The 14580-nt window shown below is 35.9% G+C and overlaps 1 protein-coding gene across 1 annotated transcript in view; it reads left to right on the top strand.

The window, feature by feature from the left end:
- The first annotated feature begins 3158 nt into the window (after nucleotides 1-3158).
- LOC123531588 (uncharacterized) overlaps nucleotides 3159-14580 on the top strand; it is a 31467-nt gene continuing 20045 nt past the window's right edge. The window contains exons 1-9 of the mRNA XM_053518213.1: nucleotides 3159-3296; nucleotides 4649-4813; nucleotides 5315-5466; nucleotides 7010-7211; nucleotides 7734-7889; nucleotides 8830-8968; nucleotides 10402-10532; nucleotides 10779-10870; nucleotides 14280-14442. Of these exons, the coding sequence (XP_053374188.1) occupies nucleotides 4681-4813; nucleotides 5315-5466; nucleotides 7010-7211; nucleotides 7734-7889; nucleotides 8830-8968; nucleotides 10402-10532; nucleotides 10779-10870; nucleotides 14280-14442 (1168 nt within the window). The 5' untranslated portion in view covers nucleotides 3159-3296; nucleotides 4649-4680. The remainder of the gene's footprint in view (nucleotides 3297-4648; nucleotides 4814-5314; nucleotides 5467-7009; nucleotides 7212-7733; nucleotides 7890-8829; nucleotides 8969-10401; nucleotides 10533-10778; nucleotides 10871-14279; nucleotides 14443-14580) is intronic.

The following is a 14580-nucleotide window of genomic DNA, read 5'->3' as shown; positions in this document are numbered from 1 at the left end:
ACGTGCGGTGACGTCAAAGTTTTCTTGCGACCAAGAAAGAGCGCTGTTATATTTCATCTACTGTTTTAGATTAAGGGCATATTAGAATCGAAATAATTTATAGCAAAACCGTGTTTTAACACTATTTATACACTCGGGCGGTAATACGTGGTACAAATAATTACGCCCGACGATAGCCGCCCATCGTGCATAAATAGTGTTAAAACACTCTTTTGCTATAAATTATTTCTTAAATAGTTATTTTTTATCCCATACAATGAGGGACCAGTTGCCAAAGATACACATAAGTAAATGGAGAGCACAACTGTACGTTACTGCTAACAATAATTACTAAATCAGCATTGTGTTACACATCATTACACCATTCATATTTGTATAAATATTAGACATTACAGTATATTAAACGGTACAGTTCAAGCATTTGATTTGTTTATTTCTCGACAACATAATTATATAACATCCAGATTTGGCAAAAAAAAAAAAATCTTTCTTTCAAATTGAAGTTTGGTCATATTATGAACATTAGAATATGAATTTTTGTTTCTAGATTATTTTAAAAGTTCTAAATCAAGAAAAAAATATGACCGCGCCGGGAATCGAACCCCGGACCGCCGCGGCAATAAAGACAATTTCCCTTCGTCGTAACCAATAGCGCTATAGCTGAAGTAGTGAATAATGACTTCAAACTATATCCCAGATAGCAGACATGCGTTGGCCCAACGTTGGGCCAACGGCAGACTCTTCGTTGGCCCAACGAAGATTTCCGACGTTGGCCCAACGCCATTTTGCTAATTGGCGCAACGTTGGCCCAACGGTTGGTACACCGTTGGCCCAACGACTGGTATCCTACACTCATCGTTGGCCCTCCATTGGGCCAACAACTGATATCCTACACTCATCGTTGGCCCTCCATTGGGCCAACAACTAATATCCTACACTCATCGTTGGTCATCCATTGGGCCAACAGCATTTTTTCGTCTATCACGGTTGGTCCAACGTTGGGCCAACTCTGTGTCTTTGTTGGCCAAAGATGGATGCCAACGCTATCCCAACGATTACGAAATTGAAAAAAGACTAAAACTAGTATTGTTTAATACATGTTTTATTTTCAAATAGTTGTGATTTTGTTAACATTTAACAAAAAGAAATCTAACATTTATTTAAAGTTTGTTTGCAATTTTCCTGAAGAAATATAACAGAATATTTCATCACTACAACATGTAAAATATTGATTCCAGTCTTTTATAAATCTAAACATTTTTCTTATTTCAGTCACTAATTAAATCCTACTAAAGTGAATTACTGTCTTTATATTAACTCATTATATATCCAAGTTCTGTTTGTTTGTTTTCTTTTCTCACTGAAGTTGCAGCTTTTTATATTTTTATTTTTTCCTGTGCACCACAGTGCTAGGCACTCCATTATTACTCCCTTGGACAGCACCCTGTAAAAACAAAAATCATAATGTTGATTAAACCATCTAGTCAAATTGATAACAATAACTAAAGAAATGCACATAAACATCTGGACATAAACTTGCATAAAATGTATGAAATTAATTTGTGTCTGTATTTAACCGAGAAAAATATGTTAGAATTAACAAGAAAATGAGTTATTTTATTTACAGAATTTAATACTCAACACAAGTGCCATCCGCCAGCTTTAAATATAAGTATTTAACATATGTTCAAGTCATATGGATATAACATGCATACAGGATATAAAAAGAAATTCTGTATAAGATTCCATAACTTTATCAAAAAATATTTAAAAAAACACTTCTACTTACAGTTTATAGCTGGAAGACCGGGTTTTTGTTAAATCTAGACCTATCACATGTATAATAGTTTCCTTTACTTCACATGTCTATAAAGCTAGAAATCTGGCCTAGAGAGTAAAATTAACCACATTTTCTGGGATTTCTTACATAACTCAGGTTAACGAGAGTTCATGTTCTGGAATATTCAACAGATTTATTGTAAACATTTTATGATTGTATAAAGTTAGATATTTTTTACATAATTAGTAAGGGTTTTTTTTTTCAAAACCTTTTTCACAATTTTTTCAAGGTAGTAGTTTTGAAATAGTTCAAAATATCATTACGGCTGCAGATAAGTTTTTAGTTTAATTAGCACAAATTTAACTGATTACGAATTGGTGCAGGAAAGTGTTTAATAATTAATTAAATATTGCATGTTACAGCTACACAACCTGTGTATACCTGTGGGGGTTTGTGATAAAACAGTGACCTGTAAAATATACAATTATTATATCATTACTTCTAATGGACCAACGTTGGCCCAACGTTGGGCCAACGATGTTTTCTCTGTATAAGTCTTTCCCTGAAAATCAATATCGGGCCAATACAGAGATATCTTTGACTGAAATTTAATGTTGGTTCAACGTTGGCCCAACAGCTGTATTTACAATACTTATTAATCATTGTTGGGCCAACAGTGGCCCAACAACGATTATCCTTTGACGGTTTTCCGTCGTTGGCCCAATGACTTCATGTTTACAGGATATAGAGTAAAAGCATGACAAACGCTTTTCGATTTTCGTCGTAAAAATAGTAAAAACAGCAAATTCGCATGTGTCTCCGTAACAAAAAGTTGTTTTTTTTGTTGTCGAACGATCTGGAGGCATGCTGCTTTAAAATTCATTAATTCATATAGTTAACATACATGAAAATCAAATTTCATTTAATTTTAAAAATGAATGAGATGTGGAAACGTGACAATGGGTTAAATGATATTAACATCGTGCTAAATCACCGTAACAGAATGTTCTAAACTGTGTATGAAGTATTTAAAATGTTGTTGATTAGAAACTATGTACCTACTTGAAATAAGGTCATATATCTGCCTCAAGAGAAACTCCGATCATGTTAGGTTAATCAGTCATTTCTGCGGAAAAGCTGTATATACACTTTCCACTGCAGGAGACTTCGAAATTATAGATAAACAAACAATATTTTTATAAGTGTTGGCAAAAAATACGAATACTTCCGTATTCTTGAACCAAAATTATGTCGTTGTTACGTTAAACCATCATTTGGATATGATCTTACTTCTCCAACGTTTATTTACATTCCTGACCAGTGAACCGTATCGGTATTGGTATTTCAATGGTTCGGCTGTACTCGGTTGCTATCCATAATGTTAACAAAGATTGCACCACGGTATGTAACGTCATGTATGATGAAACAAACCTGTAATCTTTTTGTCTTTTTAGAATAAAACACGCAACCGAAATGTATTAAGTACAAACAGTTTACGAAAGGATATGAGAAGAAGGTTGGTATTTATCACGATATTTCTAGTTTTCATACTGTATTAGTTTAAGTGAGTTTACATGTATGACTACCTTCTTAAATGTACTTGCATTTCGATATTTGCATTCATACGTTTGTATGTAAGTATCGATTCGTACAAGCATGACTATATATTTATTCTTTCAGTTACACCACAATATTAAAATTAAAACGATCACTCGATCAATAACAAAAGTTGTTATATATCGGGTTTCTATTTGTCGGTAAACGCTGACAAATCTCAAAGTAATAGAATAGAATAGTACGGCTTTAGACCGGGAAACTGGTAATTTACGTGTACAATTCAGTATACATGTAATTTTCATTATATGGTACAGAGCAACTCACCAAGGGTTTAAGATATTATTATCTGATGTACAGCACACTTGAAATATATAATATATAAATGAAAACATAAATCAGCTTAAGTAAAACATAAGAAACTATTTTATATAGAGGATATTATATGAGTGTCTTTTCAATTGAATTTATTAAACGAGTTGAATAAAATGATATTTAAGATCACACTAGTAATGCCGGTTGATTGGTATTAATGCCATTATAATAAAACGATAATAATTATAATAAAAATAATAATTACATTAATGGAAAAAAGCATATATCTGTAACAAAGTATAGTCAGTTAAATTAAACCGACCTATTTCAAATGGGGTCCTAAAGAAGAAGTCATAAAGCGGTCATCTAAAAGAGCAGGACAAGAGGGAAAATATTTTATATATTTTTATTTTTGCTTGCCTGAGTTAACCCTAGAAAGCGGTCAACTGTCTAGTCATTGTATTATAGCAGTGGATCATGTCTAAAATACACGTTTTATATCGATAATAAAGCACGAACACTTTATCATAATCATTCTCTATTTAATCTTGCAACAGCAATCTTTTAACAGTGTACCTAGCTACGACCTCATTTTCAGATAATGAGTTCCAGTCTACACTGTTGTGAAAGAGTTTAAAACAACTGAGCCGTGCCATGGGAAAACCAACATAGTGGCTTTGCGACCAGCATGGATCCAGACCAGCCTGCGCATCCGCGCAGTCTGGTCAGGATCCATGCTGTTCGCTTTCAAAGCCTATTGCAATTAGAGAAACTGTTAGCGAACAGCATGGATCCTGACCAGACTGCGCGGATGCGCAGACTGGTCTGGATCCATGCTGGTCGCAAACCCACTATGTTGGTTTTCTCATGGCGCGGCTCAATTATTATTCTTGTATCTTAATTGTATTATAAGTAAAAGAACACGAACACGGGTTTCACTCGGACATGTTTTACTAAATTTCTTATGCATATCATGATAGCGTTATTTCTGATTCCCAGTTCCCAGACGTAGAAGTTTCTGTAAAAAGACGATGGAGTGGTTGATTGGCTTGTTAAAATCGAACCCAACAATGACGGCGGTAGAGTCACCGGAAGCTAAAGCCAGGGTCACTGTTGAGACCGCTGTTTCGGAGAATCCCAGGAGTGGCAATGAACCTGTTGAAGGTACGGCTGAAAGTAAATATGTCCTCTTATAAGATGCCAGGGAAGCAACTCCTGCGTGCAGTTTGACTTTTCTTAAAAGGACTGCCCCAGTCAAAATAAGAAAAGTTATATTTGGAAAGTTATTATTTCGTACTGGTAACAGGAAGAGTTTGGTATACTGGGTTAAAAGCTATAATTTCCTCCACCCTTTTTACACACACATCTATTTCAGCTGGATTTTTACTTGAACAATGCGTATAATTCCACTTTAATTCATTGAGAAAATGTCTAAATACGCGTAATTGCTAAACAGTAAATTTCATGGGAGCATTTTCAGAGAGTGTTGTTTTACTAAATAGATTATTTTTCTTATATGTAACAACTCAATATTTTTAGATTTTTGGTAAGAAGACATGTTAAAACATCTGACTATGTATGGTTTTCATTATTCATTATTGTGACCTGTACATATGAAATATATTAACCATTCTCATAAACTTAAAAATTGTTTGCTTTGCACAGGATCGGGAGGTACTAACTTCAGCAAGGAACAATTTTTGACAGTTGATATAGAGCTGTCCAATGGAGATGGAACAATGGTACAACAGACTCGGACGCACTTAGTCCTTGTCGTTGATAACAGTGGATCTATGGCCGGCCAGCCTTGGAAACAGGTACTATACAGGAACTTTATTTCAAAAACTGACTTCTTGTAGTTCAGTGATCCCAAATTAATGAAAATTCAGGAAATTGAGAATAAATTTTAGAAGATAAAGAAATTGTGCTCATTGCAATTTAATGGAAAATCATATAAAACGAATAAATGAAACTCTTGCCAGCAGCACTGGTTGTTTTGTATCTGTCAGTTTGAGCTGGTATACAAAGACGGGACATTTATCACTGTGTAAATTGTTACATGTATTTGAACCACGAATGCTTAGATAGGAAAACTGATAGCAAGACCTTACCCCAATTTGATTAAAGCGTAAACACACGTATATCTTATTTACAGGTTTAAGAGATGTCTTTAATAGTACAGTCAACTCGCCAATAGAGAATCACTGCCAATAGCGGGTCACTTGGAAATAAAATGTGAATCTCTCTTAAACATATTAGAGTATACAATGTTTAAGTATCCAGTTATATAAACTTATCATTTAGCAATTATTAGACAAAAGAAGATGGATCTAATCTAATGAGTTTAAGTTCCATGAGTAGATAACTCTTGCAACCATGTTTCCTGACTTGGATTTTAGCACTCTTGAATTCGTCAAAGTGGAATATTTTTTAGCATACCTCACAATTTCTTAGATAAAACCACACAAATTTGGTACCATTTTGAAGAGTGAAACACACACTTTCATAGGAATAATATGATTATGAATTTTAGATTGACTTCGATGAAAAAAAGTGCCATCAAACAGATGCGGCCATTCAGCCAATAGAGAATCACCCATTTCAGGGATAATCAAAAGGTTGTTTATTTTGCTTAAAAATACAAATCAAAGGTTGATTTGATGTTGTACTGGTTTGAACTGGCAAATCTAGATAAATGAATAAGGTTCTATGAATCAATATTTTGATTTTAGTTTTAGATATAGGTGGTGCTAATTATGCATAGAAATACAACTGTGAAAACTAGTGCTATATTCTTTGACTTAATATCTCCTGTTTGAAATGTAAACATACTGTCTCTCATTATATTCTGTCTTGAAATGTTTATTTCTAACACCATAGTCATGTTTTGTCAGAAAAAGACTGTTTCAAATGGATAGAAAATATGATAAACTAGGTGACCCCCTATTGGCAAAAGTGACCCCCTATTGGTAAATCAGACAGGTATAAATATTTCATCATAACTTCAGACATAAAAGAATGATTCAAATAAATCAAACATTTAAATGAATGCAAGCAATAGTTTTAAATGTTAGTAGGTTTAGATATCATGGAAGTCTAAACATTCTTCACTATATGCTAAAAGTTTACATAGTGACCCGCTATTGGCGAGTTATCTGTATTATATTTTCAGATGCAAGAGATGTCTTTATCCGCGTTATATTTCCAAGTTAAAGAGTTTTCATCCGCGTTATCCTTTTCAGGTTAAAGAGATGTCTTTACCCGCGTTATATTTACAGGTTAAAGAGTCGTTTTTATCCGTGTTATGTTGGGTATCTCTATCCGTATTATATTTCCAGGTTATCCGTGTTATATTTTCAGGTTAAAGAGTCCCTTCATGCTATTATTGGTTCCAGCATAAATCTGACTAACCTTAAAACAGATCTTATAGTGTATAGTACCAAGGCAAATCCTGTACCTTTCACCATATCGAACTACAAAGAAACAATAGATGGTCTTCAAGCAAGTGGGATGACAAATTTTGTATCCGCCTTCAAGAAAGTATATGATTCTATTTCTTCAAGTAAGTTAGTTAAGTAGGTTTGTTTACCACAGGGCTATATTTTAGTACCGCCATGTGCAAAGACATTTTTGGTCGTTAAAATGTTTAAAGGTTAAAGATCGTTGAAATGCTATATGAGGTATGATACTTTTACAAATTTCAAGATTCTCGATTCGTTTAACTTGTCACTGATATTTGTCATGAGAATTAAAACAGGACTAAGATTGCCATAGAAAAATCATGCAAGGGTTATTTTTGGAGCAAATAAATCAATGCCTACCGAGCCGAAATCAAATGCTACAGTAAGTGGAGACGGTCTTAAAGTTATGCACTCTTTTTGACAACTCATTTTTTTTCCACTTCTTTCAAAACTTTAAAACTTGATTCAAGATCGTATAAGCAGAAGCCAGTATTGTGAACAATGTTACTTTACGTTATCACATTTTTAAGTTAATGCTGATCTTATGAAAAGCTTAATACTGGCTTGACAGCCTTAATTGAAGTTTTAACATTAGTATTAACTATTTTAACATTGTATTCCAGGTAAAGATTACACAAGAACAGTAGTAGTATTTCTCACTGATGGTCAGGACACTGTTAACTGTACTGAAATTCGTTCACATCTAATACCTAAACTGAAGGAAGGATTTGTTAAACATTCTAAGGAGGCCACTGTCCATGCTGTTGGGTTTTCTAAAGGTACGCCCTATTGATAAGGTCTATATACCGCGATCCGTCTACTCGTACGTACAGACATTATTTTAAATCATTTGTTTAAGGCTGTATTTATTTCAAGTTTTTTTCGGGTCAGGATTTAAATATATCTTATAACCTTATCATGCTAAACACAACTGATTCTGCCTTTGCGACCAGTGTAGATCATGAGCAGCCTGCACATCCATGCAATCTGATCATGATCTGCACTGTTCGCCATTCAGGCAGTATTGGTTTGGTAATCACCCCTTTTGACAGTTAATGGTACTGTCCAAATAGAAAGATTGACAAGTTCATTATAGAAATTTAGCAGGGTTAAGGCCCAGACAGGAGATAGACGCACTTATCGTTTAGTCTTTTGCATAGATCATGAACGGTTCAACATGCGCGCATCATCTTGCTCTGAATCAGACTGTAAAAGAAATGTGTGCAAGTGTGTGTATTGGTTTTAGTGACACTAAACCTAATACATTTGCATCACACTAAGTATTTCAATTATAACGAATTTTGACCTTTAAAATATTTAAGGTAATGTCATCATTTAGAAAACATGTAAACAAGAAAATCTATATAATTTTCCTTCCTGTTTAATGAAATAGTCGTATCACCACATGAAAGTTACACTGTTATTAATTAAAACATAAGAATTTCCGTTATATAGTATACACGTAACTGAATGACCTGCCGGTCAAATGTCAAAACTATTGCCCGAGGTTTGAAGGACCTAAGGCAAGACGTTTTGATTATTGACCGGCAAACCATTCGGTTAGTGTTTTATCACATGGCATCGGGAATAAATTTTCATATTTTTTTACTTAATTGATTTACAAACAATAGGCCGGTTAATAACGCAAACAATAGACCAGCGTTTTACAAGGAGCTATGTAATAATGTTAGTTATTTTTGAGATAAAACTTTTTTTCAGACCATGATTTCCGGTTCCTGAAGAAGCTAGCTGAGGAAGGTGGGACCTGTCCTGGGATGTTCAGATACTGTGAACCAGGCGATGATAAGCAGGCTTTACAGTCTAAACTTGACGAACTCTTTGACTTTATTCTAGAAAGGTATGTAATTTCTGAGACTTCCGTAGGTGGGCACGTAATGACAATCGGTACTTTCCGTTCTTTTACGTTTTTTTCCTAATGATATTTCGGCATTTTCCGGTTGTCACCGAAACCATTGCTCGCATGAGCTGCAATTACGACCGAAGAATGCCGAACTAACTGACAAGAATACGAAATCACACGGAAATTGCCGAATGGCATTACGGGTCTACTGCCTTAATCCTTGTCCTGCTAAATTTCTATAATGAGCTTGTCCATCTTTCAATTTCGACAGTACCATTTACTGCAAAAAGGGGTGTTTACCAAAAAGATACTGCGAGAATGACGAACAGTGCAGATCATGATCAGACTGCACGGATGTGCACGGATGTGCAGGCTGATCATGATCTACACTGGTCGCAAAGGCAGAATAAATCGTGTCCCAGCATGATATGGGTTAATGCTTGTCCTCGTGGGATTCCATGTTCGATATCATTTCATGTTTCGCCAAACGATTAAAAAAGTGTTTCTTTTCAAATTATTTCTAGACCCAACCTAGTTACAATTTCCGAAACAGCTGTAGTTAAACATAATGACAAAATGTTTTTTTGCGAATGATCAGTAATTGTAAATGACGATTTCACTTCAAGTCATGATATCCTACTTGTCTTTCAGATTATCTAATCACAATTTATCACCATATGTATAAATTACATGACATAAAATCGTGATATGTTAAACCATATATAAAAGGACTGCAGATACTAAATAGGGAAATGGCGCGAAAAAATATTGCAGTCGCGTTGTAACGGTGCATTACAGCAGTTCCCTGTTTTGTTGTTGTTTTTTTGGTCCATAGATTTAACATTTCCCTAGAATATTAGACATAAATAAGGGAACTAATTTAGTAGCATTTCCACCATAAAATAATAGCAGCATAAAATAAGTCATGGAAACTTAGGTCATACACCCAACTACGATTTTTGTTCTCATTTCTGTAGCTGATTTTGCGGTGTGTTTGTTCAACTGATTTTTTTTTGTATCAGACATTACCCCCACTTTTAGTCTGATTTTGATTCAGCATGCACTGACATATTGTTCTTCAGAAAACTGTAGGCTACAGATATTTTAACCCTTATCGTGCTGGACACGATTGATTCTGCCTTTGCGACCAGTGTAGAACATGATCAGTCTGCACATCCGTGCAGTCTGATCATGATCTGCACTGTTCGCCATTCAGTCAGTATATTTTTGGTAATCACCCCTTTTAACAGTTAATGGTACTGTCCAAATTGAAAGATGGACACGTTCATTATAGAAATTTAGCAAGTAAGGGTTAGATGGGCGCTAGTGTACGTTGCAGCCATTTGTAGTGTCGGTTTCATACAGAATAAAGCTTAAAACCTATTTGGCTTGTTTATGCCTATAAACTATTCTCATTTTGTTGGTTCCAGCAATGATAGGAAAGTTACCATAGAATTGCTTGGTGAGAACGGTACTATTGTAGGACAGAAAAGTCGATCAAAATCTTCAACACTCAATGCTAAAGTTGTGACTGATGATGGAGAAAACTCACAGAAGAACGGTACATTTGTTTTATGTTTATAGATAAAAATATTTAAAAAAAAATATATAAATAGTTGGGACTCATCAAATAAATAAAATCTACTTAACAAAGCATAACTTCTTTTAGATATATATTCAGTATATAGCTTAATTCGCTCCGTTGTGTGTCTGTTACAACCGGACGGAAGTTATGAGGAAAAAATGCTTTTAAGGATAACATACGATGTAAGATGTAATAAAACAATGGTTTCTTGTCTGATTTCAGTGACACGTCTTGTTGCGGATTCGTGGATATTCCTGGAGGATCCAAGCGACTTGCCGTCAATGTCCATCCTTGTGGAAACCGACATGAAAATAGTAAAAAAAGTTTTCTTTTGTTTTTCTATTTGAGAAAAGATGCATAACTTAACAATTCATCAGTATCCCTTAACCTTACATATTCTACACATTAAAAGAAATGACAGCGCTTAGCCAAGCATGCCTGCTTTCCTTATCAGTGTTTGCATATTTGATACAAACCAAGTAAAACCGCGCATATATTCCGGCTATACGGGAGTACAAGTCTGTACACTCCAAATAATATTCTTTGATTTCCAAGTTAGGGATGCGATCATAAACCATTATGTCCCTAGTGAACCACAATGCATCCCATGAACCACTATGTCTCTAGTGAACCTCCGTATACCTCGTGAACCATCATGTCTCTAATGAACCATCATGTCTCTTGTCAACCAACATGTCTCTCGTGAACCACCATGTCTCCCAGGAACAGCCGAGTTTCCCTTCACCATGTCTCTCGTTAAACACAATGTCGCTGATGAAATTTCACGTCTCTCATGAACCACCATGTCTCTCGTAAACATTCATGTCTCTCGTGAACCACCATGTCTCTTGTGAACCACCATGTCTCTCGTAAGCAATCATGTCTCTTGTGAACCACCATGTCTCTCGTGAAACAATCATGTCTCTCGTGAACCACCATGTCTCTTGTGAACCACCATGTCTCTCGTGAACCATCATGTCTCTTGTGAACCGTCATGTCTCTTGTGAACCTCCATGTCTCTTGTGAACCACCATGTTTCTTGTTAACCAGCATGCCTCTCGTGAAACACCATGCCTCTTTTTTCGAATAATATTTTATTGCATTTAATATATACAATGGGATTGGGCAGAAGTTATATCAACATTATTAAAACCCTCTCCCAGGAAATTAACAAAACAATGACAACAGCAAGAAAATACATGTAGTTACAAAATCAAAAGTATATATTGTATAATTTAAACAAAAATAGGTTGTCAGTAATTACTGAAAGTAAATGATTTTTTACAGTGGGTGTGGACATTCTAGATAACATCATACTCATATAATAATGGGGTGGGGGGGGGGGGGGGAAAGAGGGAGAGAGAGAGAGAGAGAGAGTATCACAACCGAACAATAACAACTCAAGTGATATATAATACATAGACACACTTCTCATGAGAGTAAATCTTTCATCATACAAACAACTTTCAAAGAAATAATGACAAGCATTTTCTCAAGGATTACCACATCTGCAAGATGGATCTTATATAATATTGACTCTATATAAATCATAATTTAAACTACTACAATGATGTCTTAAACGTGTATGCCATATGTTACTTTTCCTTCCTCCAGCAAGATAAAATTGAGGTACATCATTTTTAACAGTATTAATAGAAGTTTTAAAAGAAGATAAACAGGTTTGCGTCTACAATCAATTTCTAAATTATTCCTTAGCCTAACTGTAGACGGTATAAAGGATTTATTACCTAATGTCAGTCTGTTGTTTGGTAGAGTATAATCTTCGGTATTTCTTAAGGGATAAGCAACTGAATCCCTTACTTGACTAGGGAGCAATTCTATTAAATATGTGGGTACAAGATTGTTATGCATCTTATAGAAAGTACAAAGTTTACGCTTTTCTCGTCTAATAGAAAGTGGCTCAAAGCCTGATTCAAAATAAAGTGCTTCTTTACTACAAAATACTAACCACGTCTCTTGTGATCCACCATGTCTCTTGTGAATCTCCATGTTCCTCTGGAACCAGCCACCATGTCTCATAAACCACCATGCCTCATGTTTCTTGTGAACCACCGTGTCCCTCTGGAACCAGTCACCATGTCTCATAAACCACCATGCCTCTTGTGAACCACCATGTTTCTTGTGAACCACCGTGTCCCTCTGGAACCAGTCACCATGTCTCATAAACCACCATGCCTCATGTTTCTTGTGAACCACCATGTCCCTCTGGAACCAGTCACCATGTCTCATAAACCACCATGCCTCTTGTGAACCACCATGTCCCTCTGGAACCAGTCACCATGTCTCATAAACCACCTTGCCTCTTGTGAACCACCATGTTTCTTGTGAACCACCGTGTCCCTCTGGAACCAGTCACCATGTCTCATAAACCACCATGCCTCATGTTTCTTGTGAACCACCATGTCCCTCTGGAACCAGTCACCATGTCTCATAAACCACCATGCCTCTTGTGAACCACCATGTCCCTCTGGAACCAGTCACCATGTCTCATAAACCACCTTGCCTCATGTTTCTTGTGAACCACCATGTCCCTCTGGAACCAGTCACCATGTCTCATAAACCACCTCGCCTCTTGTAAACCACCATGCATCTTGTAAACCACCATGCTCACCCTGATTCTCGTGAACCACCATGTCTATCGTTAACCACCATGATTCCGTAAACCATCATATGCCTCGTAAACCGTCATGTCTCTCGTGGACCAAAATGTCTCTTGTGGACTTTTTTCTCTTGTGAACTACCGTGTCTCTTGTGAACCACCTTTTTCTTCCAGTCAACTTTGTATGTAGTCTAGATATTTGAACATTTTATTCGTGGTTAGTTCTTTCTGTCACCAGTCAACGGATATCTCGGTTCAATAAGCTTCTATCTAAGGGGAGTTGTGGTCTAGTGCACGTGGTTATGGGTCGACCGCTCATCCTGGAGGTCATGAGTTCGAGTCCACTTAGGTCACGACCATGCTTTCTCATATGGAACCAGTAAGCATTCTCGAGAGTGATGCAAATTAGCTTCAACATTTCGTTATAATCGAGGTAATATAAGTTAGTATAAACTAAACTAAACTAATAAGCTATTGTTGTATTAAATATATACTGTAAATAAAAGACATATCTTTGCGCCACGTCTAACTTATAATACAACCGTTCAGTTGAATGAAAGGATTTGGTTAAATGATTTTTAAGGATCATATAAATGTTGTGGCTGAATTCTGAAAACACTTCAAGGTTTAAATACTAGTTTTTTTTTTATCTAAGCCGTTGGTGAACCTATGGCCTCATGTTGACCTGTGATACCGGTATCGAAATGTCACATCGTTAATCACGACTTTAGCGCTAACATGTCATATCCAGAGGACCGGCTTCACATGTTATACATGCTAGCAACACAACAAAGTGCAATTTCATGTCTGAAAACATTATATTTGTTCTTCAAATGTTACCTTAAATGCCCGCTTGTTGATACACACCTAGTGTGAAATAAACATCGGGACTGATGTCATTGGTAACCTTTAATGGTGGCCTGTATTTGATACTAAATATGGTATGCTCTACATTTCTCAGGTTCGTGTCTATCACGACAGTTTCCCGTGAGAGATGTGTCAGAGTTCATATGACACCCTTCTTCACGGATTGTATCAACTTGAATGATGTTTTGACAGGATGGGTTTTATTCTCACTTTACATTTATATTGTTTAATTACAGGATGGTTCAGCAACACCAGTGACTATACCTTGTGAAATTGTGCAAATAGAGAGGAGGTTGATTGAGACACCATCAGACAAGACAAGATGGCGGCTTAGAATACTTGAAAGAAATGTCGACGATCTGATGAACCAAACCGCAAACGCCGTCGCGCAAAAAACAGGTGCTTGTCTTATTCTAGCACATTTTTGTCACATTCTCACTTAGAATAATACTTGGCGAGGAAACAAATCAAGAAAAAATGCCATGAGTTATGACGCTGCTAGGCCGCTAGGTTGCTAGCTTCACGCACATCTATGAG

Source organism: Mercenaria mercenaria, chromosome 11 (genome assembly GCF_021730395.1).
Source record: "Mercenaria mercenaria strain notata chromosome 11, MADL_Memer_1, whole genome shotgun sequence".
Lineage (NCBI taxonomy): Eukaryota > Metazoa > Mollusca > Bivalvia > Venerida > Veneridae > Mercenaria > Mercenaria mercenaria.
This window is presented reverse-complemented; position numbering and strand designations above follow the sequence as displayed.